Source organism: Nerophis ophidion, linkage group LG19 (genome assembly GCF_033978795.1).
Source record: "Nerophis ophidion isolate RoL-2023_Sa linkage group LG19, RoL_Noph_v1.0, whole genome shotgun sequence".
NCBI classification, from domain to species: Eukaryota; Metazoa; Chordata; class Actinopteri; order Syngnathiformes; family Syngnathidae; genus Nerophis; species Nerophis ophidion.
The window spans coordinates 11,376,629-11,404,320 of NC_084629.1; the positions used below are offsets into that span (position 1 = coordinate 11,376,629).

The following is a 27,692-nucleotide window of genomic DNA, read 5'->3' on the forward strand; positions in this document are numbered from 1 at the left end:
CGAAATAATAAATAACAAGCAGTGTCGAACTTATTGCACTCGAAGGGTAGTATTGCACAGTAGGGTATTAGGGCATGATATTGTATGGGAGTTTAGTCTCGTCCTCCAGTGATAATACTTGATAATAAATGTTAAAAGGTAAAGTACCACTGATAGTCACACACACACTAGGTGTGGTGAAATTACCCTCTGCATTTGACCCATCCCCTTGTTCCACCTCCTGGGAGGTGAGGGGAGCAGTAGCGGTGGCCGCGCTCTTTGATTGATGGATTGAAACTTTTATTAGTAGATTGCACAGTTCAGTACATATTCCGTAAAATTGACCACTAAATGGTAACACCCAAATAAGTTTTTCAACTTGTTTAAGTCGGGGTCCACGTTAATCAATTCATGGCTCAGGAATCATTGTGGTGATTTAACCCCCAATTCCAACCCTTGATAGATAGATACATGGATGGATGGATGGATAGATAGATGGATAGATAGATGGATAGATAGATAGATAGATAGATAGATAGATAGATAGATAGATAGATAGATAGATAGATAGATAGATAGATAGATAGATAGATAGATAGATAGATAGATAGATAGATAGATAGATAGATAGATAGATAGATAGATAGATAGATAGATAGATAGATAGATAGATAGATAGATAGTTTGTGGATTCCTTCAGGAGAGTTCCCTCAGGAAAATTAAAATCCCAGCAGCAGTGTACAGAATTTAGATCGAATTTAAACAGTAAAAAGTAAATAATGGGAGTATAAATAGAAACAAAATAGAACACATTAAAATAAGAATAAAAATAAAAAGCAACAATAATAATATTAATTGATGCTGTCTGCCAAGCAGGGAGGCAATGGGTCCCATTTTTATAGTCTTTGGTATGACTAATAATAATACTTAAGATAAAAAGAATTGCAGTTTATTTGTCGTAGTCGAGGGTTTATTTTTAGCTTGGGAAAAAGGCTTCACACTGTGTATGGAGACACACAATTAGCTGTTAGTCGCAAGTCAGCCAGGGGACTAAAAATAAATTCAGTGTCAGTCAGAGGGGATCAGTATTAAAGGGCATTAATCGGCAGGCGGCCGATCGATTGGCACATCCCGACTGTAAAGTATTTTCAAAGTTAAATTTGGATACTAAATTCCTGTTTCTGTACCTTGGGGATACAAATGCTTGTGAAAATGTGAGAGATGTAGTCCGGACTTTTGTGTGGTCAACAAACGCACCTCAGCCAGGAGTACAAGGGCCTGTACGCTGTAAGCTGAGGGAGCCGAGGATGAAACCATTGTGCTGGCTTGAGCCACGGACTCTGCCAAGAGGAAGAAAATCAGTTTGTATGTTTCTCTTTACAAAGCAGTTGAAGGCTACGCTGGACTGACGCTATTGTGTAAAATAATACAAGTTCTTTGGTTTGTACAGAGGGACAAATAAATGAAAAAATGTTGGCAAAGGCATTACAACTTGGAGGCATAGTGAAGTCCAGATTCCAGTTTAGTTAAGCAAGTGCAAGACATAAAATCTAACCAATAAAATATGTAACTTTCCTCCAAACCTCAACTAAAAAGTCATTTTTTTTCATCAATGCAGTAACTGTTCATTCGGCAACTTTGTTCCACATGTGTTTGCGTATTAAAACCTGGCAGAAATACGAGTCGTAAATCACCGAAATGATCGCCGTCCAAATCCGCGTCATCAGGCTCGTCCGCTTCGGGGCAAACCTGCGGCTGAACTTTTACCTCCAGGCTGCGACTAAGCCAACTGGTCTGCTCGAGAGATGACCCCGCGATTCCGCCCACGGCCTCCAGGATGCGCTGAGTCACCTCCTGACAGCACACAGACTGTTAATAAGTCACTTTATGACTTACAACCCAAAGTAAATGCTGCATTTTCATACCTGCAGTTCTCGGGTATCCTTCTTATTGTCCAGGTTGGGGAGTCGGTTCACAACTTCATTTAGGATCCTGTAGGTTAAAAATTCAAGTCAGCCAACTGAACAAAACAAAAAGAAGCCATTTTGAATAAAACTCTTTAAATATGCGAGTTGTTATCTGCACAAACCCCAGCAGTAAGAAGTGACCAGGTGGAGCCAGGTTCAGTTGGACAGACTCCCGTAGAAGACTGAGGAGAGGGGCGATGTTTTCCTGCAAGACTTGAGCGCTAACGCTAAAAATATAAAAGGTGAGTGATTAGCTTTTATTGCTTTTTCCTTTAGCTTTTTTGTGATGCTACCAAATAAAAGTACTAGTAATTGTAAAGCGAAAATGTGTACTGATAACCATAAACCGTAAATAAAACCTAATGTGTGCACACATCTCTGTCCTGGCTGCTTAGTACGAAAAAAAAAAGGTGTTTTTACAATACAGTAAGTATTTAACGATGTGCAATCACCTGTTAACACAGGAAGAAGGACAGAAGACAGGTTTTGGATGCCGTAATTCTTTTACCGCTTTATTATGTTCCAATACACTTTATTATAAGCGATATCACTTCGTTAACCTCATTCCGCTCTACATTATGCCACAAAAAAGGTATTATTCCATTGCGTAATGAACGAGAACAAGTCTTATTAAATCCAATTCAAATACACTCCAGAGTCAAACACGTCATTCAAACTCAAAATGAGAGATGTCTATGCCGATAAATGTTTTAAAATGTAATGTCGAAAATTATCGGTTTCAAAAAGTAAAATGTATGACTTTTTAAAACGCCGTTGTACGGAATGGTACACGGATGTATGGAGAAGTACAGAGCGCCAATAAACCTTAAAGGCACTGCCTTTGCGTGCCGGCCCAATCACATAATACCTACGGCTTTTCACACACACAAGTGAATGCAAAGCATACTTGGTCAACAGCCATACAGGTCACACTGAGGGTGGTTGTATAAACAACTTTACCACTGTTACAAATATGCGCCACACTGTGAACCCACACCAAACAAGAATGACAAACATATTTCGGGAGAATATCCGCACCGTAACACAACATAAACACAACAGAACAAATACTCAGAACCCTTGCAGCACTAACTCTTCCGGGACGCTACAATATACACCCCCGCTACCCTCTATGCCCCACCTCAACCTGCTAATGCTCTCTCATGGAGAGCATGCCCCAAATTCCAAGCTGCTGTTTTGAGGCATGTTTAAAAAAATAATGCACTTTGTGACTTCAATAATAAATATGGCAGTGCCACGTTGGCATTTTTTTCCACAACTTGAGTCGATTTATTTTGGAAAACCTTGTTACATTGTTTAATGCATCCAGCGGGGCATCACAACAAAATTAGGCATAATAATGCGTTAATTCCACAAATGTATATATTGGTATCGGTTGATATCGGAATCGATAATTAAGAGTTGGACACTATCAGAATATTGGATATCGGCAAAAAAGCCATTATCGGACATCTCTACTCAAAACCCATCTCCACCTCTCAGCAACCACCAGGAAATTTGGGGTTACAGTAGTAATATTTGGGGTTTTGGCACCAGCTCCTAGACTAGATCTGACCAATCTAAATCTACGAGCACGAGCTGATGAAGCCTACTCGGATGAGATGCTAAACAACTTCCAAGACAAACCCAAACAGTCCAGTTGCGATTTATTGAATGCCCTGAGATGACCTGGATGAACAAGAACATTCATAGACATACAGTTGTACCCCAACTTCTAAAATCAACATCGCCCTTTGAAATTAATTGAATTGGTGCTTGCCAACCCCCAAATTGTCCAATTTTAACATGTAACATGCTTTTTAAAAATAAAAACAAACTTTTAGATATGGAATATTTTATAAAACAATACAATATAATCTATTACAAACAACTATAGTAGTTTTATGAAGTAATGTAATGATAAGGTACAGCAGTGATATCAAACTGTGGCACGTGTACCACTAGTAGTACACAGGCTCCATCTAGTTGTATTTATTTTCCTATATTCAAACACAGTGTTACTGTTCAAACTAAGTGTGATGATACAGTGGCCAAAAATATTGAATGTACTTGTTAAATAAAACATCTGCCTTGTGTTTAATGAATACTTAGGCCTATTATTCTACTGTCTTTTAATGTTGGTCATTATGGTGGTACTTGGAGAGTCAAAGTTTTTCTGAGGTGGTACTTGGTAAAAAAAGTTTGAAAACTACTGATGTACAGCAATTACCTTGGAGAGTGGATTTCTATGGATTCTCCATCAAACACACCATCAGCAGCGTTTACATATTTTAAAGGATAAAAGTCGACTGTTAAGTTATATTATTTTAACACTTTTGGCTCATTCTGCTTCAGTATGGTGCACTCAAATTGCTTCGCCATGTTGGCAACACAATCGGTCATGTTTTTTGATGATTTCTTTCTTTAATTTAATGAGTATAATATTCCACGTCTCTTTCTCAGCACTGTCCTTCACTAACACTTCCTCCCAGCTCATGGCTGGAAAACAACGTTATGTCGCTCGCTATCTGTAAGCTAATGCCAGCGAGCAAGACCAGATGGTTTCGGCGGAACATTTGCTACACCAAGTAATCGTAGGGATACTTGTAACTCAAATTTTTACTCGCAACTTAAGGGGTAGCACTGTAGATATGTTTTATTACATACAGTCAAGCCCAACATTATTCATACCCCTGGCAAATGTAGACTTAATGTTTTTGTTCCATTGTAAAGAAAAACTAATAATTATTTTTGTCTTTTAAAGCATTTGTATTTAAGAAAAAGCTTTCTCCTTGAATAAAAATATCTTAAAACTTGGGGTTGTGACGAGTTTCAGGCTTGATAGTATGTATGTCTGTAAAATAATATATAAATATAATTACAATTCTTATTAAAAAAATTGTAGAAATAATTTGTAGGGACTTGAAGTTTCAGACATGTCATGTGCTACTCACCTCTTGATATAGAAATAAGTGAACTGCAACATTGGAATGTCCACCAGAGTTGACTTCTAATTAAGAGGAGACAGAAAGAAGATTTGTGACTCCACAACTTCTGAATATCCAATTAATTGTATTGTACCTGATCTCCTTTAAGCTGATGAGGCTTTTTCACCACCTCTTTGACCAACTGTAGGATGGTGTCTGTGTGCAAGGCGTTCAATGATTTTACCAGATCCACTATAGTAAGACGAGACTCACTCGCCACAGGTAAAACCTGAAGTACAGACAATAAAGTGTCATGTTAAAAAGGGGCTCTTAATCATTCAAATTCTGTGTTGTTAAAAATACAGTACTTACATTGTTCGTGTGCCTCCTTTTACTCTTCCGGCTGCTCCACGCTGCTCCAACTGAAGCCATGAGTGGAACGCCATACTGGCCAGTGAGAGGAACCAGGAACTGTAATATCCGCTGGCGTAGAATCTTTAAAAAGCACATCGCAATTATGAAAGAAATACGCTTTTATCAGTACATATTAGTATCTCATCAAAAGTAAACTCCTCACATTTCAGCAATCATGTTTATTATGCGCTTTAAAGGCCTACTGAAATGAGATTTTCTTATTTAATCGGGGATAGCAGGTTCATTCTATGTGTCATACTTGATCATTTTGCGATATTGCCATATTTTTGCTGAAAGGATTTAGTAGAGAACATCGATGATAAAGTTTGCAACTTTTGGTCGCTAATAAAAAAGCCCTGCCTGTACCGGAAGTAGCAGACGATGTGCGCGTGACGTCACTGGTTGTAGAGCTCCTTACATCCTCACATTGTTTACAATCATAGCCACCAGCAGCTAGAGCGATTCGGACCGAGAAAGCAACAATTTCCCCATTAATTTGAGCGAGGATGAGCTGAGATAGGCTCCAGCACCCCCCGCGACCCCAAAAGGAACAAGCGGTAGAAATGGATGGACGGATAGTAGAAAATGTAGGAGTAGATCTAAGATGCTGAAGTGTGAGAAGACATACTTTACGTATTGAACGTAGAAGCAACAACACACCTTGGTGCTTTTAAAGAAGACTGAAGAACTGTGCTTGCTACTTTGTGCAGTGTCAGGTGCTCGCTTGTGGAACTCTTCCTTCATAACTACGCCCCATAGCAACGCCATGGTACTGAGCATGTGCGGCAGCGCCTCAATCACAGCGCTGCGTGCGTTGCGGACGTCAACGGAGTCGCAGGCTACCATGGACTGTAAATACAGACAGGAGGAGGAATAAAAGTTACATTTATTCAACAAACAGTACTGGGAATATCTTCTTTTTAGTGTGTGGTTCTCACTCTCTTGTTGTCAAGTAGACAGTAGTGTGTGATGGTGGTCATACCATCTAGAAGGGTAAGCGGGTAGTCTGGTGCTATGTTTTCCCTCCGACCTGTCGCGCTAACAAAGCAAAAACAGAAAAACTTAAACATGTAATACAAACACTATTAAATACATACACAGTGGAACTCCAAAGCCGAAAAAGTTAAAAGTACCAATGATTGTCACACACACACTAGGTGTGGTGAAATGTGTCCTCTGCATTTGACCCATCCCTTGTTCACCCCGTGGGAGGTGAGGAGAGCAGTGAGCAGCTGCATGGCCACGCCCGGGAATCAGTTTTGGAGATTTAACCCCCAATTCCAACCATTGGTGCTGAGTGCCAAGCAGGGAGGTAATGGGTCCCATTTTTATAGTCTTTGGTATGACTCGGGGTTTGAACTCAAGACCTTCCGATCTCAGGGCAGACACTCTAACCACAAGGCCACTGAGATTCTGAGATTCTGAAAAACATGCGCTTCAAAAGTCAAACAAAAACAAGGCGTTAAATGCCTATGCAAACTTGTTTCTATTTGCCCATTGCAGTGTCACGCATCTTCAAACATTATAGTTTTATTTCACTTTATTTTTAGTTCAAAGGCCTTTTCTTATTTAAAAGGGGATAGCAGGTCCATTCTATGTGTCATACTTGATCATTTCGCAATTTTGCCATATTTTTGCTGAAAGGATTTAGTACAGAACATCGACGATAAAGTTCACAACTTTTGGTCGCTAATAAAAAAGCCTTGCCTGTACCGGAAGTAGCAGACGATGTGCGCGTGCGTCACGGGTTGTAGGGCTCCTCTCATCCTCACATTGTTTATAATCATAGCCACCAGCAGCAAGCGACGAGTTCCCCATTAATTTTAGCGAGGATGAAAGATTCGTGGATGAGGAAAGTTAGATTGAAGCACTAAACAAAAAAATAGAAATAAAAAAATAAAAAAAGGCGACGGCTCCAGGCGACGGCAGTGTGAGCGATTCAGATGTTATTAGACACATTTACTAGGATGATTCTGGAAAATCTGTTATCTGCTTATGGTGTTAATAGTGTTTTAGTGAGATTATAAAGTCATACCTGAAAGTCGGAGGGCTGCAGTGAACGGCAGTGTCTCTGAGAGAAGCCAATGCAGGAGCCAAAATCACAGCTGCCTTTTTGACAGCTACAGGAGGAGGTTGCATAATCCACTCAAGTCTCCGGTAATTTTTCCATCCAAAAACTTGCTGGTTGACGTAGAGAAACATGTTCGCTTGACCGCTCTGTGTTAAAGCTTCACAACAAACAAAGAAACACCGGCTGTGTTTTGGTTGCTAAAGGCAGCTGCAATCCACCGCTTTCCACCAACATCATTCTTCTTTATAGTCTCCATTATTAATTGAACAATTTGCAAAAGATTCAGCAACACAGATGTCCAAATTACTGTGTAATAATGCGATTAAAAGAGAAGATTTTTAGCCGTAAGTGGTGCTGGGCTAATATGTCCGCTACAACCCGAGATGTCACTAACACGCGTCATCATATACGTCATCATTCCGCGACATTTTCAACAAGAAACTCCGCGGGAAATTTAAAATTGTAATTTAGTAAACTAAACCAGCCGTATTGGCATGTATTGCAATGTTAAGATTTCATCATTGATGTATAAACTATCAGACTGGGTGGTAGGTAGTAGTGGGTTTCAGTAGGCCTTTAATACACAGTGGTTAACTTTATACTACATATAGGAATGTAGAAACAACTTTTTGACACTGGTTACTCTTTCTATATGGACACATTTAACATAGATTACATCATTTAATATGTATATATTTATTTAAACATAATGTATACAGTATGTAATTATTATTTTTGTTTAGAATTACAACAATTTGGAAGTGAAAAAGCTGATTATGCTTAACTTTGGAGGGGTAACTGTATATTAAACCTCATTCAAGATTATTTATTAAAACCCAAGACATGTTGGGGAGACTATGTCTCCTAAGTGGCCTATGAACACCTAAGGATACACCTTGAGGAGCCAGACAAAGTGGCTAGGGAGAGGGAAGTCCGAGCTTATCTGCCTAGACTGCTACCCCTGCGACCTTACCTCGGATAAGCGGAAGAAGATGGATTGATGGATGATTGGAAGATTATTTATTATTATAAAAAGACTATAACAAAGGGACCCATTACTTCTCTGCTTGGCACTCAGCATCAAGGGTTGGAATTGGGGGTTAAATCACCAAAAATGATTCCCAGGCGCGACCCACTGCTCCCCTCACTTCCCAGGGGGTGATCAAGGGTGATGGTTCAAATGCAGAGAATAATTTTGCCACATATAGTGTGTGTGTGTGACAATCATTGGTACTTTAACTTTAAATAAAACATATGGTGAGATGTCCGTTCCTTTACCTTTACTGTATAATGATATTCTCCATATGTGTATGTGTGCGTGTGCACGTAGTGTGTGTTTACCTCTGATTTGCCTTTCCTCCGTCATGTTCATGAAGCTTAACCAGTTCATCCAAGTTCCTACAAATCTGATTTAAGAGAGGGGCTACAATGATGCCCAATGAGCGCCCCAAGTATGGCAAAGAAGAGCACAGCAGCGACACCCAGTGGGGGTGCATGGTGTAGCCGTATTGTGGTTGCAGAGCTCTGGCAGCGGCAGAAACAAACATTCCTTGAGCGGTGATGTGGTGGCTTTGGACATACTGGGCCGCCTTGATGGACTGCTGGAACACAACTGTGGTGTGCCACCCCCGGGTCAGTGCGTTGCTGCCATTTGGGGATTCCGCATGCTGACCGGACGTGCCGCCTGATGCTGTCGCAGCCGGAGCCCCGCTGGGCCAAACGTGGTATTCCAAGACTATGAGAGCCTGGAGGAGTTTCAGTAATTCCATCTGCAAGGGATATTGCTCCTGTCCCTCTCCCTTTCCAACATTGACAAGACTCTCCTCCGACAGGCCGCCTTCTTCGCCCATCAGCTGCAGAACCTTGGATGTTCCCTTGTCTGTTCCCCTTTGGCTTATATACATGGAGGCTGAGAGTGTAAGAAGAGCATACTGCTGCACTTTACATGCCGCCAGGAGTTTGCGAATGTGTTCCAGGCTCCCCTCCTGCCTTTGTGCCATACAGGTAAGCTGGTTCACCATGCGCGTCAACACTTCCACGCTCTTCACCTGAACCTCCCTGTTCCCCTGCAAATCAAGCGGGCCGAGGCTCAGGTAAGAAGGGTAATGAGAGCAGAGAAATCGCAGGCACAAGTTCATCAGCAGCTCAATGAGAAGTGATGGGGGCACGGAGGGGGAGGACGAAGGGGAGAGCAAAGAGCCGTGGAAGCTCTTGCCATCCTGAGCCTGATGGTGGCGCTGCAGGAGGTTGGATACCAGGTTTAAGTGAGAAGCTGAGCTGGTGTCCAGGGATGTGGATGAGAGTGCCTCCACTAGAGGGCACTCGGCGCTGCTCCTCAGCAGGCTGTCAAGCAGTGCCAAGCCTTGGAGCAAATGGCGCCAGCCTCCCGTCCCATGATAAAGAAGCACATGATGGAAGAGCGATTCGATGGCCTCTTTCTTTTCACGCTCCTGCTTTAACAGACGAGATCTGGCCATGGCCTCCAGCTCGAGGTCCTCGTCGTCCTCACTCGACAGCGAATCGGATGCCTGCGTTCGCTCGGACTCCACCCTCTGCAGGCCGTTCACCATTCCTCCTTCATCGGTGCCAGAGCCGGAGTTCTCTGTAGATACTTGGGCACCGCTGGTGTCAGCTGATTCAGTGTTCTCGCTCTTGGAAGCCTCTTCTTCCTCTTCCTCTTCATCCTCCTCCTGAGTCTCCTCACTGTCACTCCTGGATAGCAGCAAAGCATCCCCTGGGCTGGACACCTCTGGACCACTGTCTAATTGGAGCCACAGTGATTCCCGGTCCACAATGTCGTGGACATTCAAGGTGTTGACCTCAGTAGCCACGCCATCCACTAATGTCCCAGACGCCTTGGCGGACCACCGGCTTCTGTTGCTTCGAATTTTTAGGTTGCCTTTGAAACCATACAAAAACATTATTACATAAAATAAATCATATAAAGGCCAATGAACAATAAAAAATAAAAGGATACTGGAATGCAAACGAACCAGCGGTGAGATTTTGTTTGATAGTCTGAATGGAGCAGCGCTGAGTAGACGGGTGAAGCAGCAAGAGCAGGATGGGCTCCAGGATCCGGGTCACGTCGTTGAGGGACAGAGCTCGGACTAGCCAGCACTGAGCTGCTGCACTTATTGAGCCATTTGTGCTGCTAAGACTCTCCACCACAACACACAAAGATCTGTGGGATTTAAATGAAAGAGGAAAAATATAATAAATGTCAGATAACAATTCAGGGGTTGCATATACTTTGTTGGCTGCCAAAAAATTAAATACTTACCGTATTTCCTTGAATTGCCGCCGGGGCGCTAATTAATTTAAAACCTCTTCTCACTCCTGCGCTTACCGAAGGCATTCGGTAAAAGTAAGCATGCGCTAATTATTTTAAAACCTCTTCTCACTCCGGCATTTACCAAAGGTATGCAGTCAAGATTTGAGTGTGATGTAAGCTTGGACCTTAAATCCTACTGAATAGCTCTTAATCTTCTTCCGTTTATGCGATTTCAAATTACCGGTATTGAAATCTGCCTCCTCCATTTTAAAATTATGACAAGGGAAGTAAGTGTCACTTCTGACATCACAAGATTGACCAGGCGGTAATACTAAGCATGCGCTAATTATTTTGGGAAGGGAGTTTGACCCGGCAGTAATTCAAGGCAGGCGCATACTATACAGGTGCTGTTCATATTATTAGAATATCATGAAAAGGTGGATTTATTTCAGTAATTATATTCAGAACGTGAAACTTACATATTATATCAATTCATTACACACATAGTGATATATTTGAAATGTTTATTTCTTTAAATTTTGATGATTAGTACTGACAATTACTGAAAATCCCAAATTCAGTATCTCGGAAAATTAGAATATTAGTTACGACTAGTACCAAAAAATATTTTTTAGAAATGTGGGCCAACTGAAAAGTATGAACATGGAAAGTTTCAGCATCTACGGCAATCAATACTTAGTTGCAGCTCCTTTTGCCTGAATTGCTGCAGCGATACGGCGTGGCATGGAGTCCACCAGTCTGTTGCACTCCTCAGGTGTTATGAGAGCCCAGGTTGCTTTAATAGTGGTTTTCAGCTCTTCAGCATTGTTGGGTCTGGGATCTCGCATCTTCCGCTTCACAATACCCCATAGGTTTTCTATGGGGTTAAGGTCAGGTGAGTTTGCAGGCCAATCAAGAACAGGGATACCATGGTCCTTAAACCAGGTACTGGTAGATTTGGCACTGTGTGCAGGTGCCAAGTCATGTTGGAAAATGAAATCTTCACCTCCATAAAATTGGTCCGCGGCAGGCAGCATAAAGTGTTCTAAAACTTCCTGGTAGACTGCTGCATTGACCCTAGACCTCAGGAAACAGAGTGGACCAACACCAGCAGATGACATGGCACCCCAGACCAATACCGATTTGACACTGAACTTCAGGCAACGTGGATTCTGTGCCTCTCCTGTCTTCCTCCAGTCTCTGGGAACTTGATTTCCAAAGGAGATACAATATTTACTTTCATCTGAAAACATAACTTTGGACCACTCAGCAGCAGTCCAGTCCTTTTTGTCTTGAGCCCAGGCGAGACTCTTTTGACGTTGTCTCTTATTCAAGAGTGGCTTTACACAAGGAATGCGCCAGCTGAACCCCATATCTTGAATACGTCGGTGGGTGGTGGTTCTTGAAGCACTGACTCCAGCTGCAGTCCACTCTTTGTGGATCTCCCCCACATTTTTGAATCGGTTTTGTCTGACAATCCTCTCCATGGCGCGGTTATCCCTCTTGCTTGTACACTTTTTTCTACCACATCTTTGTCTTCCCTTCGCCTCTCTATTAATGTGCTTGGACACAGAGCTCTGGGAACATACAACCTCTTTGGCAATGACCTTTTGTGTCTTGCCCTCCTTCTTTAAAGTATCAATGGTCATCTTTTGGACAGTTGTCAAGTCAGCAGTCTTCCCCATGATTGTGCGTCATACAGAATCAAAACGAGAGACCATTTAAAGGCTTTTTCAGGTGTTTTGAGTTAGTTAGCAAATTAGAGTGTGGCACCAGGTGTCTTCAATATCTGACCTTTTCACCATATTCTAATTTTCTGAGATGTTGAATTTAGGGTTTTTATTGGTTGTCAGCTATAATCATTGCCTTTTTGGCAAAAAACACTTGAAATGTATCAGTCTGTTTGGAATGAATGTATACATTCTACAAGTTTGACTTTCTAAATGGAATTAATGAAATAAATCAACTTTTTCATGATATTCTAATAATATAAGCAGCACCTGTATGCCCTGCGCCAATTCAAAGAAATACGGTAAGTGTATTGAACAAAATAAGGATCGTAGAAGCTCAATTAAACGTCTCTACTTAATTACCTGTAAAATCCCGCTTAGACACTGGTCTGTAAAAGCAAATAACTGCTGGGACTCTGAATTAATGTCAGGTCCCAAAAAAAATTGGCATCAACTGTGGCTATAGGCAACCTCTTTTTCACATGAAGTTTCATTAATGGTCTACCTCTTTGTGCGCTTTAAAGTCATGTGTGTTACACATGCAGTTGTGTTGTTTATAATGTACAGATGTATGGAACAATTTCCCTTCTGGATCATTAAAGTTTGTCTAAGTCGAAGTACCCATTTGTGGCTGCCCGCTCTATACACAGCACATACGCACCTGGTCTGCCAGATAATACAAATACATCACAAGAGGAATCGGTGTGATCAACTTATATATCGCAAATTTTTTGCTATATATTTATAGCAATTTAAATATATATATGGACAAGTCGCCACCTCATCGCAGCATATGTATAAATGTATATATATATACATAAATATGTACTTGTTTGTAGTAATAAATATGATTAGAACATCCTAGCATTGTTTGTGTTCAATTACAGTAAGTGTGTTTATCCTAAACATTTCTGCCACTTCGTTATATGGCATTTTTAAATCTTTTTATTTTTATTTTGGGGGGATATATACCACAATAATATTGTATTGTGGCCTTAATATTGTGATATCGTACCATGAGATTTTGATACTATTTGTGCTTTTCATGTTTTTTGCTCACTTTTTGTCTCTCCCAGACTTATTCAAATTGGACAGTGACATTTGTCTGAAATTCCGTAACAGTCATTCATTTGTTTCGATAGCGTAAACATATTGTATGCACTAACCTGTCAAAGGAGCGACTGTTTCTGTTTGCGTGGACCTCACGGGTCAGGTGCCAGAGGGTTGTGAAGCGGTGTAGGGCTTCAAACCTAACAGCCTGGGTTAAAAAAAGACACAAAATACAAATGATTAGCTTATTTTTTAGCAGAAGTTAAAAATAAACATGAATACTAGTGGTTGATTAGTAGGGTTGCATGAGATAGACCATATAAGAGCTACATTTAGCCAAAGCTTTTAATAATTTTCATTATATAATGATAATGATTGTTGACACATTCTAGCAGCGTCCCACAAATATGACAGCAAAAAGAGAACGAATGCGTCCTCAACACACTGTAGCACCCTCGTTAGCATACAACATCCCTCCACAGTGCGAGTCACCATTCCTTACCTACACTATGTTTCTTTTCTGACAAGTATCTTTATCACTGGATGGTAAGGAATCGCTATACATGCTTCACTACACACTAAAGGAGGATAAAATATAAAACAAGAAAACCGCTAAGCTGTAGCTTTTCAATGTAAACGGGTGGGTGGGCGGGTCGATACATATATGGACAGTAACAATACCAAATTTAGTATCAGTATATGGTCAATACTACAGTGATTATTAGATGGATATGTTTTATTATTCTAAACTCGCTTATTGTCGTTTTTGTTGTTTAAAAAAATATTATGGAAAACCAACTTTTCCCACCTATTGGTGCTGTTGTGTATTTGAGATCTGCATAAACCCCGAAAATTTTAAATAAAGTTAAAAAAAAAAAAAGGACCACTGATAGTCACACACACACTAGATGTGGTGAAATTACTCTCTGCATTTGACCAATCCCCTTGGTCCACCCCTTGGGAGGTGAGGGGAGCAGTGAGCAGAAGCGGTGGACGCGCTCAGGAATCAACCATGGAGGTATTGTGGAGATATTTATAAATTAATCTTGCCTTTCTCCATACTTCCGCCAAACGAGCCGTTTGAAATGTGTAAAACCTGTGAAGTTTTTCACACCGATGACATTACCGGATTATCCATAGATGGTATTAAATAAATAAAATGCTTTGCCTAAGTTCACCGTTGTAGTCTGACGCTGATGTCCATGATCTCCTTCTTTTTTCCTATCCTCTTGTTGTGGGGCAGACTGACTCGTACATGCACATGCATGCTCCGCTGTTGGCATTTCTAATAACCTGTAGCGTATAGTTTGAACTTAGTCTGTAAGAAGATTCGCTTTGGAAGCGATAAAAATTACAACAAAGATGGCGGGGAGATCATGCTGTTTGTCACAATATGGCGTATCACGAAGAGACGGTCAGAAAATGGTCTGTAAAACATAATTTATGCAATATTTTGACCAAAACCCCACCATTACGTGTTATGTAGAACACAAGGAAGTGTTTTAAATGTACAAAAAAATATATATGCTCCTTTTTAATCAGAGCCAATAGAAGTTTTTGTTTATGTTTACCTATTTTACATTATTGATCATTTTTGGTCAGAATATTGTACGTAATAACATGAAATAATTAAAATATTGAATTGATAATGTTACACCTCCATCCTGTGTTTTTGTCTGATTATAATTGTGGTCAAAAATGGAATCATTCAATAATCTTATAAGTTTGAAGTATCAGTATTGGTATGAACAATACTGCCCCTGTAATTACCAGTACCTGCTATTCAATCGATTCCCAAATTTGCAGTATCGCCCAAAACTTTGTATAATTTAACAGAAGTGTAGATAAGCACATATTATAACAGAAAGTAACCTGATATTAATCAACAAGTAGATTAATAATAGCTTTGACAAAATATTGCAACTGGACTACCGCATACATCAGAGGCCAAATTAGGGGCCAGTGTAACCAATTTTGAAATAGTTCTATTATCATTTATATACCCAAAAATATATGGGCATATATATACATATATATATATATATATATATATATATATATATATATATATATATATATATATATATATATATATATCCATCCATTTACTACCGCTTATTCCCTTTGGGGTAGCAGGGGGCGCTTGTGCCTATCTCAGCTACAATCGGGCGGAAGGCGGGTACACCCTGGACAAGTCGCCATACATATATATATATATATATATATATATATATAACCCTAACCCATATATATATATAGTTATAGAATAGAATATAATAGAAATGTATTTATTTATATACTTATTTATATCCATAGTAATCTATTTATGTGTATCTGGACCTTGTTGCTTTTTTATCCTGCACTACCATGAGCTAATGCAACAAAATGTTATTATCTGTACTGTAAAGTTCAAATTTGAATGACAATAAAAAGGAAGTCTAAGTATAAGAAAGTACTTTATTGATCCCAGCAGATTTATCTCATGAGGCTTTAATAAATATCGCAATATAGATTTTAGGCCATAACATCAACACTCACCTTTTCCTTGTGCGATAGTGCCTGGCAGATAATGTCCTCACAGATGGTTGCTGATGGAGCCAAACAGTGAAGCCGGTAAAAGAGTTCCACGCAGGAAGTGTGCTGTTCACGACGATCGGTGTCCAGGTGGCTCCAAAGCACTTGGGCTACCCTCTGGGTCAAAACACAACATCTTCACAACCGAATTCACAGACTTACTCAAGTAGTACAAATATTTCCCAAACCTGATAGAAGTCTGTGCCCTCCTCTATCGCATAAAGCAAAGCAGGGTAAATGGGGGGAACAGTAATCATCTGCAGCTGCCCACTCAGCGGGTTGGAGTCTGACATCTGGTAGCGTCTCCTCTTGTCCTGGATAACCAATGCTAAGGACTGGGAGTGGTTAATGAGCTCCAATAGAGAGGACACGGCTGTGTGTTGAACTTTGTAGTCCCTTGACATGCAGCAGAGCGTCATCAACGACCTGAGCCACATCGGCAAGCTCTCCACATCACCTCCTACACATGAACGACAAACTATGGTTATATCGCGACTTTTGTCTGTTATTTTTCAAGGAACAATCATTTAAAAAGTAAACTTGGGTATACTTTAGAGCAGGGGTGTCAAACTCATTTTAGATCTGGGGCCACATGGAGAAAAATCTACTCTCAAGTGGGCCCGAATGATAAAATCACGGCATGACAACTTCAGATTATTTTATTCGTTTAAAAATAGAACAAGCACATTCTGAAAATGTACAAATCATAATGTTGTTGGGGTTTTTTTTTACACTTACATATTGCAGTTAATAATTTATTTGTTGTTATTTCTATTTTCTGAATAAATTATGTGATAATGTTCATCAGTCAACTCATTGGTGTTAATTGTCATCCATCAATCCATCCATTTCCTACCGCTTGTCCCTCAAGTTAAAAAAAATTATATAAAAATCAAATTACAGGATGTTATTTATGTAGTTTGATCATTTTTCTCGACTGATGTACAAACATCATGTGGTTTATTTTGTACATATGTAGCATCATCTATAAAGATACAAATACTTTATATTGCGGGTAGCACGGTGGAAGGGGGTTAGTGCGTCTGCCTCACAATACAACGGTCCTGAGTAGTCCTGAGTTTAATCCCGGGATCGGGATCTTTCTGTGTGGAGTTTGCATGTCCTCCTCGTGACTGAGTGGGTTGCCTCCGGGTACTCCGGCTTCCTACCACCTCTAAAGACATGCACCTGGGGATAGGTTGATTGGCAACATTAAATTGGCCCTAGTGTGTGAATGTTGTCTGTCTATCTGTGTTGGCCCTGCGATGAGGTGGCGACTTGTCCAGGGTGTACCCCGCCTTCCGCCCGATTGTAGCTGAGATAGGCACCAGCGCCCCCCGCGACCAAAAAGGGAATAAGCGGTAGGAAATAGATGGATGGATGGAATTTATATTGCGACATCCAGTGGACACATTTAAAACAGCTGTTCATTTCATTTTAAAAATTCAGGTTATTTTTTATATTTAACTAACTCATCCCACGGGCCGGATAAAACCTGTTCGGGCCGTACGTTTGACACTCCTACTTTAGAGTAATCAGTGTACAGCTGGTTCAGCAGTATATATTTAGTAGCCACTGAAAAAAGGTCAAAGTACAGCCATTATTGTGTCCAAATATATTGCAATGCAGTTGAATGGAGATAAGTTAAATACTTTTGCCTGGCGGAAAATAACTGTCCCTTTAGACCGCCCACAAGCTCACTGATAACCCTTCTGGCCCCGCCTTCTTACAAATAGGACAGCATGCAGCAGCAGACCAATCAGCAAGGACAGACATATTTGTGAAATCAATTGTTTGCTGTGTTGGTGTCGTAGGGAAACTGCACTTTTTTTGGAATTTTGCCTATCATTCACAATCATTATGTAAGACATGAGGGATAGATTTTTAAAAAGGGCTTCCAACTTGTAAATAAATGTCCCCTTACAGCGGAGCCAATGGGAGATCCTCTATTTCGCCCAAAAACCCCAATAAATGACCATTCAAAAACCACCAAGAACACTCCATTTACATTAACTGATTTAAATATTAACCGAGTGTTAGTGATACTGTTATCATAAGTGCTAACGCAGATGAACTTTTTATAGCGGCGCTGGGATCACAAGCCTGTGTACAATTTTGACATTATCGACTGGCAAGGTGTTTCCTCGCTTCCTTGCTCCCGGGAAGATTATCGTAGATCATAAATCATGCATCTCAACTGGACAGAAGAAGTCTGAGGACGTATTCCAACAAGTTGGTACACTTTGACAGCAAATTTAGGACCCGGAAATGTCAAAAACGACACAAAAAAAAAATGTTCTTCCCCACCCCGTTTCTTTGTGAGGATTATGATCATTCTTCATCCAAACCAGTGGTCCCCAACCACCGACCGATTGGTACTGGGCCACACAAGAAATAATATTTTTTAAATGATTAAATCAACATAAAAAACACAATATATACATTATATATCAATATAGATCAATACAATCTGCAGTGTTACAGTCCGTAAGCACACATGATTGTATTTCTTTTGAAAAACCCCGCCCAACCCCTCCCCCCCGACCCAGATTTGTGAGACCTTGATGAGACTCAATAGCTTGTAAAATGTTACATAATAAATGACAGGGTGCTTTACAACAAATTTAAAGGCCTACTGAAACCCACTACTACCCACCACGCAGTCTGATAGTTTATATATCAATGATGAAATATTAACATTGCAACACATGCCAATACGGCCTTTTTAGTTTACTAAATTGCAATTTAAAATTTCCCGGGACTTTTTTCTTGAAAACTTCGCGTAAAGATGACGTGTACGCGTGACTTCACGGGCTGTTATGAATATGAGCGCTGCGTACACACACAGCTAAAAGTCGTCTCCTTTAACGGCATAATTACACAGTATTCTGGAGATCTGTGTTGCTGAATCTTTTGCAATTTGTTTAATTAGTATTGGAGAAGTCAAAGTAGAAAGATGGAGTTGGGAAGCTTTAGCCTTTAGCCACACAAACACACGGTGATTCCTTGTTTAAAATTCACAGAGTTGAAACTTTAGTATGGATCACAGCCGACATGGATCCCGACTACATGTCAATCAGCAGGTTTCGGTGAGAAAATTGTGGTTAAAAAGTTGCCTCTTACCGGATATCAGCTGAGCTTGTGCCGTCCATACAGCTGCCGTCGACTTCCCGAGACACTGCGCGTCAACACCCGGCCGTGGACGTACACTTCCGACTATCAGGTACAGTTAAACTCACTAAAACACTAGCAACACAATAGAAAGATAAGGGATTTCCCAGAATTATCCTAGTAAATTTCTCTAAAAACATATGAATCCGTCCCAATGCAACGCGATTGCAATCGCGTTTTTTTTTTTAACTTGTCTTTTTTTTTTTTTTTTTTGCTAGTCCGTTGCTATCAAAATCCTCAAACACAAATTTTTCATCCTCGCTTAAATTAATGGGAAAATTGTCGTTTTCTCGGTCTGAATATCTGTTTTTGTTGTAGGCTCCCATTAAAATCAATGTGAATATATGAGGAGCCTTCAACATGTGATGTCATCGTCTGCAACTTCCGTTAGAGGCAGGGCTTTTCTCCAGTTGCGAACTTTATCGTGGATGTTCTCTACTAAATCTTTTCAGCAAAAATATGGCAATATCGCCAAATGATCAAGTATGACACATAGAATGGACCTGCTATCCCCGTTTAAATAAGAAAATCTCATTTCAGTAGGCCTTTAACACCAATTTAATTGCCTTACCAGACACACCTTTCACGAATATATTTATAATGGCGGTGAATATCACGTCAGGCTCTGATGCTATACGGGTTAGAGTGCACGATCATGAAGTGAAGAGCAGAAAGATGTGGTTTCGATCACTGACAAACATTTCAGTTTCTTTTATTGGTAATTACTACTACTACTACTACTGCCTACCTTGTCTTGTTATATTCTTATTTTACTGTTATATTGTTATTCCCATTGTTTTTATTCTTTTTGTAATATTTCTCTATTTTGTTTCCATTTAAACCCCCATTATTTACTTTTTACTTTTTTCTTTAAATTGATCTCAACTCTGTACACTGCTGCTGGAATTTTAATTTTCCTGAAGGAACTCTCCTGAAGGAATCAATAAAGTACTATCTATCTATCTATCTATCTATCTAATTTTGCCCTAAAAATAAGACATCATTTGTTTATCTTGTATTGTTATTAATCCAAAACATACATCTAAATACACTAAGGTTTGAGTCAAATAGTCTTCAAATTGTTTAACACAAATTAAAAATGGGGAAAAAAACAAAAAAACATGCATCAAACCACGCTGTGCGTACTCAAGTCAATTGTGTCCCCCCAACTTCTGTAATCCAAATTCGTCACTGGTCATACACCTAATAAGTGGAAGGAGTAGAAGAATACAAATCAACTGACCTGTTTGACCGAACATGTCCGTGTGTACATCCAGAGTCTCCTCTTCGCTCAGGTAAACAGGAAAGGTGGTACACTCCAGCAGCAGGTGACAGGTGGCCGTAAAGGCCTGTCGACACGCCTCAGAAATCTCAGCCCTGCCCCGCGGCCTGTAGCCAGCAGTCCAATCCAGACATTGCCCACGTTCTTTTTTCTTCTTGGACAGCTGGGCATTTGACCCAGGCTGAGTTTTGACTTTGTTAGGAGTGAAGAGTTCTGTCAGTTTGTCTTTAATTTCTAATCCTCCTAGGCTTAGTAGCAATGTCTTATTTTCCACAGGGGCAGTCGGCTGGGGCTTTTCCTCCTGTCTTCCAACATCCTCAACCTGTACCAGCAGGTGTCTAAACCCCCAAAAGAGAGAAAGGATTAATGGAGAATTAATTGGTGTTATTTTCTTCTATTTATTGTTGTGATCACGTTCTATATGCATTGCACATTGACAAACAATGTGTAGCCACCTTGCGGCTATAAAGGCCAGGATGTCCTGTAGACATTGGGTTGTGGTGTTGACGCTGCCTCCCCTTCTCCACACTCCATTACCAGCTTTGCCATTCCCTTTGGAGCCCATGACAGGTGGGAGATGCTGCTCTGATGGCGAGGCGCTAATCCCCAGCCCGCTGTCCTCTGATCGGAGTGTCGGGTAGACGCCATCTGCAGGCTCTGCCTCAACCCCATCTCTGTTGGACTCTTCATCACCATGGTGACCATTCCTATCTCCATCACTGCCATCTCTTTCTTCGTCCTCGATATCCTGGTTACGCAATGAGAAAAGGCAATAAAGCACTGAATAACTTTCCACTTGACAGAAAGTGCTGGTCAAACTTTCACCTGAATCATTCTGCCATCCTCCTCTTGCACCTCTAACTCTGTGTCCTCTATGTGGGCTCCTGCCTCAAAGTCCATGAAGGCCACAGGCATTTGGATCTTACTCAAGACTTTGAAGCAAGCACGCAGGCCTTGTGTAACATCCTCCAAGCTAACAGAGTCAATGTGGCTGCGCAGGGTCCGCAGCATGACGCCCAACATCTCAGGTAGGAAGTGGGACTGGATATCAGCATGGAGCTCCTTTGGAACAACATAGGCCATTAAAAATTATGCTCTTTAGCATTTATTCATCAATTTTTTTCACCGGGATGTGGCTCAATCTTAACAGTCCCTACAAAGCAACCTCTGAATTTAACTCACTTATTTATCTATGTATGTATATGCTATTTTATAGAGATGTCCGGTAATGGCTTTTTTGCCGATATCCGATATTCCGATATTGTCCAACTCTTAATTACCGATTCTGATATCAACCGATACCGATATATACAGTAGTGGAATTAACAAAATATTAATATGCCTCATTTTGTGATGACCCGCTGGCTGCATTAACCAAGGTTTTCCAAAATAAATCAACTCTAGTTATGGAAAAAAATGCCAACATGGCACTGCCATATTTTTTATTGAAGTCACAAAGTGCATTATTTTTTTTAACATGCCTCAAAACAGCAGCTTGGAATTTGGGGCATGCTCTCCCTGAGAGAACATGAGGGGGTTGAGGTGGGCGGTGTTGAGGTGGGGGGTGGGGGGTAGCGGGGGTTGTATATTGTAGCGTCCCGGAAGAGTTAGTGCTGCAATGAGTTCTGGGTATTTTTTCCTTTAGGTTTATGTTGTGTTACGGTGCGGATGTTCTCCCGAAAAGTGTTCGTCATTCTTGTTTGGTGTGGGTTCACAGTGTGGCGCATATTTGTAACAGTGTTAAAGTTGTTTATACGGCCACCCTCAGTGTGACCTGTATGGCTGTTGACCAAGTATGCATTGCATTCACTTGTGTGTGTGAAAAGCCGTAGATATTATGTGATTGGGTCGGTACGCAAAGGCAGTGCTTTCAAGGTTTATTGGCGCTCTGTACTTCTCCCTACGTCCGTGTACCACTTCATACAGCGGCGTTTTAAAAAGTAATACATTTTAATTTTTGAAACTGATACCGATAATTTCCGATATTACATTTTAAAGCATTTATCGGCCGATAATATCGGCAGTCCAATATTATCGGACATCTCTATACTATTTTATATTACTAGCATATTACCATTTTCTGGACCATAGGGCGCACCGTATTATAAGGCGCATTAAAAGGGATCATATTATGATTTTTTCTGAATTTAAAACACTTCTTTCTTGTCTACATAACATGTAATGGTAGTTCTTTTGTCAAAATGTTGCATAGATTATGTTTTACAGACCATCTTCAAGTCACTTTCTGACCGTCGCTACGGGATGCACCGCTTTGTGGGCGGTCTTATTTAGGTGGCTCTACTTCAACAGCGTCTTCTCCTCTTTATGTTTGTACCGGTGTAGCGTGCAAGAAGTGTCCAAAGATGGAGCTAACTATTTTAATGATATTCAGACTTTAATTAAATTAATAACGGAGCAGCATCTCCTCATCCGTGGCTCACTAGTGCAACAAAAACACCAGAAATGTGTCCCGTAAAAAACTGTCCAACTGGAACTCTCTAATAACTAAAGTTCCATGGGTGACTTATGTAATACCACTACACCGGTAGTTTTTAACGCTTCCGTAGCGATTCAACTGACAGATATAACTTAGAATTGTATGCTAGTTCATGTTATAAAGGGCAACAGAGGAGGATGAATGCCCAATAGCAAATTACCCAAACAGAGACAATGGTAGGCATCCATCCATCCATTTTCTACCGCTTATTTCCTAATTTATTTATTACAGAGAATGGACTTTTGCTTTCTTTAAGTTGAAGAAGAGCGGTAATTTGTATTTTTTTCCATTAAATTAAGTTTATGACACAGTAAATTATATGATGCGGACACATTTGCTTTTGGGTACATTTTAATACGCTCCAGCTTTGCAGACTTTGTATTTGTAAGTAATTTGCAACTATAATTATTTGATATGTGTTTATATTGACAAATGTGCTGTTTTAGACTGCTATATCTCTAGTTTGTGTGCTATTGTGTGCCTAGCTGTTGGGTAGCTACTAGCTCCTAAGTAGCCTTTGATTGATAGATTGATTGTTTGATTGAAACTTTTATTAGTAGATTGCACAGTTCAGTACATATTCCGTATAATTGACCACTAAATGGTAACACCCGAATAAGTTTTTCAACTTGTTTAAGTCAGGGTCCACGTTAATCAATTCATGGTAATATAGCCTATAGTCTGCTTTGTTAACCTTTTGTCAACGACTTCATTTAAAATAGAAGAAAAGACCAAGCTAGTTTGCTTATTGGAGGACATTTAGATGTTAACTGGCTGTCCAGCTTTGCACAAATAAAACACGCTGCAAGACTGCTTGTATCAAATCTAATATCGGAGATTTTAGATGATATCATTTGATAATTGTTTATTTTTTTTACTGGTATCGGACCGATCAATATTGACTTGGGAGACCCCTACTAAAAACAAAGTAGTTCCTTACCAGAGGAAGAACATCCAGCAGAAAAATTATGAGATTGGACATTTCCGTGACAGAGGGAGCAGGACAACCGATGTCTCGAGGTGTAGGCAGATCATCAGCTTTGTCACTATTAAACAGAAATAATATGAATTATATTAAAAATGCATTAATTGGGTACATGCATATTACTGGGGTGCTATCTTGAGGGTTAATGCAATATATTGTGTAGTCAATAATGGATAAGTCTGCCTCACCTGAGAGAAGTGCAGAAGCGCTGAGTCATGTACTCCCACAGGTATTCGCTGTTCATGGAGCTCACGAGCATATTCATCGTCTTTATGATCTCGGATGCATTCTTGTTCGCTTTTATCATGCTGTGAAAATGGCGCGAGATATACCACTTATTCCACTCTCAAGCAACAAATTAAATCCAACTTTATATTTTAACCACATCTCCAGCAAAGCATTACAAGCTCAATAATCTTTCTCTCTGGTACTCATCGAGGGCAAACGCTCCCTTTCCCTCTCCCTAATCTCTCCTGCTTGCTTCTCTGTTTTTTCTTGTCTTAACTTTATTGTTGCCTTTTTTTGCGCTGCTCTCTAAAATCTAAACAATGGAATTCATTAACGGGCCTCTCAACGAAATTGACAAGATCTCGGGTTTGGAGGAATCTGCCTGTCTAGATTGTGCGGTTGTTGCTGGACACACGACGGACTCTAAGAAGAAGAAGCGTGCCACAAGCTTAGCGACTCTTTCAGTGGAGCATGTTGAGGATATCTTCCGATTTAGAATTATGACAACAGGACATCTGCTGATTGGAGTAAGTGTTGCTCTGGTTTGTCAACAAATTGGAAAATGCTGGCCATTGTCTCTCATGGACACACATCTGTTGTTGTTGATTTCAGACAGGCTGGCGGTTGCGAGAGCACCATGGTCGCGGAACAGAGACACGCTGCATGTTTAGACACACATAAAAACACGAAAAATACAAGCCACACACATACCCCACCCTCCATCCCACGCCTTCGACGCTTCACCCCAAATTATATGCTGGGGGGGCGGTATAGCTCGGTTGGTAGAGTGGCCGTGCCAGCAACTTGAGGGTTGCAGGTTCGATCCCCGCTTCCGCCATCCTAGTCACTGCCGTTGTGTCCTTGGGCAAGACACTTTACCCACCTACTCCCAGTGCCATCCACACTGGTTTAAATGTAACTTAGATATTGGGTTTCACTATGTAAAGCGCTTTGAGTCACTAGAGAAAACGCGCTATATAAATATAATTCCCTTCACTTCACATATGATGGACGAAGCGGCGCCCGTAGTGGCTGGAACATTCGGAGCGGATGCCCGTCCCCTTACACCTCTTTGCACTGCAAAGTCTGAAATCTAAGATTAAATATCTCAAATAAAGGTGACATTTGCTTATTTTCTGTCTGATAAGATAATTCTTCTCACTAAGCAGATTTTATGTTACAGTGTTTCACTTGTTTTAAGGGTTTTGGTCCTAAATGATCTCAGTAAGATATTACTGTAGCTGAGATTTTATGACCTGAATTGAGTAAAACATGCTTGAAACTAGAATATCAACTGATGCAAAGCTGTGTCATTAACACTCACAAGTCCAAAACTACTTTTTTAAAAGTAATATTTTTTTATTTCAAGCGTGAAAAAAAAAATCATAATGTCATATTATGTCAAGATAATGGTACTAGCATTTACTTAATTTAACAATATTTTTCTACATATTGAACAAAAAGGTATCTTTTTTTCTACCAAGAACAGTTAGCTAATTTTACTTGTTTTGGAAAGTCTTGACAAGCCAAATTTTCTTGTTCTATTGGCAGATAATTTTGCTTAGTTCAAATAAAATACTCCCAATTTTTGTATTTTTTTTTCTTGTTTTTGAACACTGACTTTTTGCAGTGTGCAAGTCCTGAGTTGTATGTTGTCATTTGTATATCTGCTTTGCTATCAAGTTTTTTTCTCACTCCTGAGACTTTTTCTTTTTTCTCATCCTCCCGCAGAGCCTACCTTTTTCCCGCCTTTTACGGGGTGCCGTAATGGCGACCCATCAGCGTTCCTCTTCTGTAACCCTGTACAGTGTTTGTTTTTCCAATCTTGAACAGGTTTTTGCTACAAACTAAATGTTGTTGTACTTGTACAATAACAAGAAAGATCCATCCATCCAAAGGAATCAACGTCAACAGCCGCCAACGAGGCATACCTCATACGAATGGTCTCGATGTGGGCATTACAGATCAGCAAATATGCTATTGTAATTAGCCAGTTGAGTTACATTTTAGTTGCACGGGGTTTGAAGACTAAGTCCCAACAGTCTCTTTCCTTCACTAGTTTTTTGATTTTGTGTTTATAATCAAAACTTGACCAAATGGCTAACAGTCACACACAATGCTATTCAAGGATCATCTGCTGTTTTTTAAATTTGCTGTAAACATTGCTCATTGTAGTGGCTTTTGAAGTTTTGAAGTGAAGTCACTGCCGGGCTGATGACGTTCATGGGCTGTACTTGGCCTGTGGGCCGCATTTACAGTATTTGTTCTCTGCACTGCCCTCACCTGGCCAACTGGTTGCTTGACAGCCCCGAGCCGGGGATCGCTTTCTCCCCCACCATCTCTCGACAGTAGCTGTAAAAAGCTCGCACCACCTCCAGCAGCACATTGCTCAAGACAGCTGGACCTGGACAGAGAGATGCCATCCATAAAAACCCAATAAAAGAGCGAGTAATTCAAGGTTTTTATCTGCTTGTGTGCTGTGCTGCTTACCCAACTCCGGTTTATCCAGCAGGCTGGTAATGATGCGAAAAGGCCTGAGGTAGCCGATCACATTCTCTGGTTTGCTTTCCACATCTTTCTGTTTGAGGATGTTAATCAGACCCTGGAGCCACGCAGACACCACCAGATAGGAAAGAGGGTAACAGGTAAGAAACAAATATTACATGAAGAACTATGTAAACACATGTGACCAAGATTTGAAATATTATTTGCATTACAAGTTGTGTCCAAAACCTGCTCGTCTTGACACTGACAGAAGTCAAGGAATAATCCCAAATAGACACCATTTTCTTTTTCTTTTTCTTTTTTCTCAATGGCTGAGGGAATTTTAAGAGGTGTTTCCCATATTAATTTAACTGTTAAGCAATTAAGGCTTAAACATAATTTGTGTGCAGACATTAAAGCCACTATTGTAGGGCTGTCAATGTTTACGCAATAACTGATGCAATTAATCACAAAAATGATTGCATTAATCGTGTATGAACACAGATTAATCACGCAATTTATTTTCACCGCACATGCATCTTTATCTTAACGGTGGATGGTTACCAGAAAATTGGCACAGGTTTTTATAGACTTAGACTTAAACTTCTTTTTTATTGTCATTCAAATTTGAACTTTACAGCACAGATGAGAACGAAATTTCTTTACATAAGCTCATTGTAGTGCAGGATAAAAAAAAGCAATAAGGTGCATATATAATTAAATAAATATATATAAATAATATATACATATATATATATATATATATATATATATATAAAATAAATAAATATATATAAATAAATAAATAGATTACAGATAAATATATTGCACTTTTTCACATGCGTCCACGTTTATGGATGTATGTTATATTGTCTTTTTTATTCCAGCAAGTTAATCCATTTTGGGGGGAGTTGAGGGGATAACTTAATTATGATGCGTTCAAGAGTCTTACGGCCTGAGGGAAGAAGCTGTTACAGAACCTGGAGGTTCTGCTTCGGAGGCTGCGTCAGTGATTAGGTCAATGCATATATCAGTGCAAACAAAAGTGATGAGACTGCG

At 40.2% G+C, this 27,692-nt stretch overlaps 1 protein-coding gene across 1 annotated transcript in view; it reads right to left on the reverse strand.

Moving 5' to 3' along the window:
- dop1b (DOP1 leucine zipper like protein B) overlaps positions 1–27,692 on the reverse strand; it is a 62,666-nt gene that overhangs the window by 10,098 nt on the left and 24,876 nt on the right. Inside the window, exons 9-29 of the mRNA XM_061879147.1 lie at positions 26,640–26,751; positions 26,433–26,553; positions 24,110–24,229; positions 23,877–23,982; positions 21,265–21,501; positions 20,895–21,187; positions 20,401–20,777; positions 16,175–16,446; positions 15,951–16,103; positions 13,529–13,620; positions 10,352–10,542; positions 8,700–10,257; positions 6,226–6,325; positions 5,948–6,136; positions 5,246–5,368; positions 5,028–5,162; positions 4,901–4,956; positions 2,069–2,173; positions 1,905–1,971; positions 1,674–1,833; positions 1,237–1,319 (exon numbers count right to left, since the gene is read on the reverse strand). Of these exons, the coding sequence (XP_061735131.1) occupies positions 1,237–1,319; positions 1,674–1,833; positions 1,905–1,971; positions 2,069–2,173; positions 4,901–4,956; positions 5,028–5,162; positions 5,246–5,368; positions 5,948–6,136; positions 6,226–6,325; positions 8,700–10,257; positions 10,352–10,542; positions 13,529–13,620; positions 15,951–16,103; positions 16,175–16,446; positions 20,401–20,777; positions 20,895–21,187; positions 21,265–21,501; positions 23,877–23,982; positions 24,110–24,229; positions 26,433–26,553; positions 26,640–26,751 (4,650 nt within the window). The remainder of the gene's footprint in view (positions 1–1,236; positions 1,320–1,673; positions 1,834–1,904; positions 1,972–2,068; positions 2,174–4,900; positions 4,957–5,027; positions 5,163–5,245; positions 5,369–5,947; positions 6,137–6,225; positions 6,326–8,699; positions 10,258–10,351; positions 10,543–13,528; positions 13,621–15,950; positions 16,104–16,174; positions 16,447–20,400; positions 20,778–20,894; positions 21,188–21,264; positions 21,502–23,876; positions 23,983–24,109; positions 24,230–26,432; positions 26,554–26,639; positions 26,752–27,692) is intronic.